General features: G+C 53.3%; 1 protein-coding gene across 1 annotated transcript in view; it reads right to left on the bottom strand.

The window, feature by feature from the left end:
• The window catches only part of LOC143299981 (uncharacterized), a 28,803-nt gene that overhangs the window by 16,126 nt on the left and 10,177 nt on the right, over window positions 1-2,500 (bottom strand). Inside the window, exon 6 of the mRNA XM_076613539.1 lies at window positions 1,557-1,600. Coding sequence (XP_076469654.1) covers window positions 1,557-1,600 — 44 coding nt within the window. The remainder of the gene's footprint in view (window positions 1-1,556; window positions 1,601-2,500) is intronic.

Raw genomic sequence — 2,500 nt, 5'->3', positions numbered from 1 at the left:
ACCTTTCAGTGACATGGGTCCTCTACCACGCCTGTGCATAAATGCGAGCTTGGCGGTGAATTGGTCGAGTATCATCCACTTCACGAACGCGTCTTTTGCTGTGCTGACTCAAAGTTCCTGTCCAAGTGTGTGTGTGTGTGTGTGTGTGTGTGTGTGTGTGTGTGTGTGTGTGTGTGTGTGTGTGTGTGTGTGTGTGTGTGTGTGTGTGTGTGTGTGTGTGTGTGTGTGTGTGTGTGTGTGTGTGTGTGTGTGTGTGTGTGTGTGTGTGTGTGTGTGTGTGTGTGTGTGTGATCTCTCTGGGCTTGGTTAACGCCGGGATATTTCTTTTTGTATCTGTATTTCTTTTTATCACAACAGATTTCTCTGTGTGAAATTCGAGCTGATCTCCCCAGGTTGCAAGGCCACCTCGTGAAGGACAGACTGTCCCAGCCAACAAAAGGACGGCTGAAGAGAGGGAGCTTCATACACCAGAGCAGGATCCCAGAACGGCAACATCGGGATATCCTTGACCATGCCCCCAAAGTGATAACACAGGTGTCTTGCCGTCCTTGCCTGGAGCGAAGGAACCCCTCCCCTCATCCAGTGCAGCATCCCTGGTGTTGGTCCCAAAGATTCCCAAAGCGGCCCTGAAAGAAGGTCCCTCGCCCGTGAACACCTCCACACCCAGTTCCCCAAAGAGTTCTGGACTGATGTCTACACCGACGGCTCTACGACAGATGCCATTCGGAACGGAGGGGCAGGAGTCTATGTTCAGTATCCAGGAGGCACAGAAGAAAAGATCTGCCTCGCTACCGGCCTGTACTCCACCAATTACAGAGCCGAAGCAGAAGCCTTGAAAACAGCAGCAGCCCACATCGAGGTCAGCCCCTACGCCAGCCACAACGTAGTCTTCCTGACCGACGCCCTGTCCATCTTGCAGGCCCTTTGGTCCAACAGAGATCCAGAACTCAACGATCTGTCCTCCTCTCTCGCCTCCCTCTGCACAAGTCACACAGTCACCCTACACTGGATTCCCTCCCACTGCAACGTGCTTGGCAACGAGACTGCTGACTCCCTGGCAAAGTAAGGCACTATGAAAGAGCAGATGGACAGGTCTACCAGCTACTCTGAATCCAGGACCATCATTAAGGCCAAGCTGCAGAACAAGTGGAAGCAGCAGCATCCACGCCACAACAGAGTAGACCCGTACTACCTGCTGACTCGTCGAGAGCAGGTAGTCATTTTCAGGCTCGGGACAGGCCACAACAGCCTGAAACACCTCCTAAACACGAAACTCTGTATCGGCAACACAGAGCAGTGCCCCTGCAGAACAGGCAGCCAGACAACAGAACATCTGCTGCAGTCCTGCCCGCTCCACCAAGCGCTCCGCGGAGAGAAAACCTGGCCCGACCCAATCCCAGCGGCCCGGAAGCTCTACGGAGGACTGGAGGACCTGCGACGTATTGCCGCCTTCGTCAAGGAGACGGGGAAATCCATTTGATAAATGACGAACGAGACAACAACAAGAACAACAATAACAAATAATAATAATAATAATAATAATAAATCATATTCACCTCAATCAGTCTGCTGACTTCAAACGCATGAGGATCATCCAGCTCTGTAAACAAACACATAACATTTCAAATCGCTTGTCACACACTCCAGAAATCTGGGCAAGCCCAAAAGTCAGGAGACGTGGACTTTTAGGGTCGACACCGCGCAACACACACTCCCAAGAAGGACGCAGAAATCCGTGTACGATTTTACAACTTTTATTCACACAATCACACACATATGGGTACAGGACCTACTTCCTAAGCTATCCCCAAACCCAAACCCTCGCCCCCACCTAACTCCAAACCACCCCTCCTTAACCCACCTTTAACCCCCACCGGGACAAAACCAAGAAACGAAAGAAAAACGAACCAAACACATACACACTCGCACATTCACTGCACAAGCGGCAACGTTCATTTAACTCATCTGTCACTCGTTGACGGACTGAAAAAATCCCTGCTCCAGGCTGAGAGTCGAACGCTGACTACAGTCTCTCCCTCGACGTCCAGCTCACCCACAGAGCACCCCACCAGATGAGTCCGGGAGGTCGCGGCAAGCAGGGCAGGCTGCGGTCGAAGGTCGACGCCGAGGGACGATCTGGATCCCCAGGGTGCGACCCCAGGGTTTCGTGTCAGCGCTCGGCTCCTCAGGTGGAAGACTCCGAGGGGCGACCTCGGAGCTGGGACAGCAGAGCAGTCGATTTGCCGCTACTTGACAAACAAGCAAGCAAGCTCACGACAGCTTGTGATGGGCGAAGGTGGTGACTTGGGTGGGACCTTCAGCCGGGCACTGCAGCCTCTGCTCACCGGCTTGCTAAAGATCAGGCAGAGGTTCTGGCTGGCCAAGAATTCCTCTCCATCAGCCTTCCGGGCCTCTGCCACAAGGTCCGCCCTCTCTGACGTCTCAGAGTCAAGTCACCTCTAATCACAGTCAGCTGCAGCCAGGTAAACGGCAGGTGAGC

This window comes from Babylonia areolata, chromosome 25, assembly GCF_041734735.1.
Source record: "Babylonia areolata isolate BAREFJ2019XMU chromosome 25, ASM4173473v1, whole genome shotgun sequence".
NCBI classification, from domain to species: Eukaryota; Metazoa; Mollusca; class Gastropoda; order Neogastropoda; family Buccinidae; genus Babylonia; species Babylonia areolata.
The sequence above is the reverse complement of the archived record's forward strand: the minus strand, read 5'-3'. Positions and strand labels throughout refer to the sequence as shown.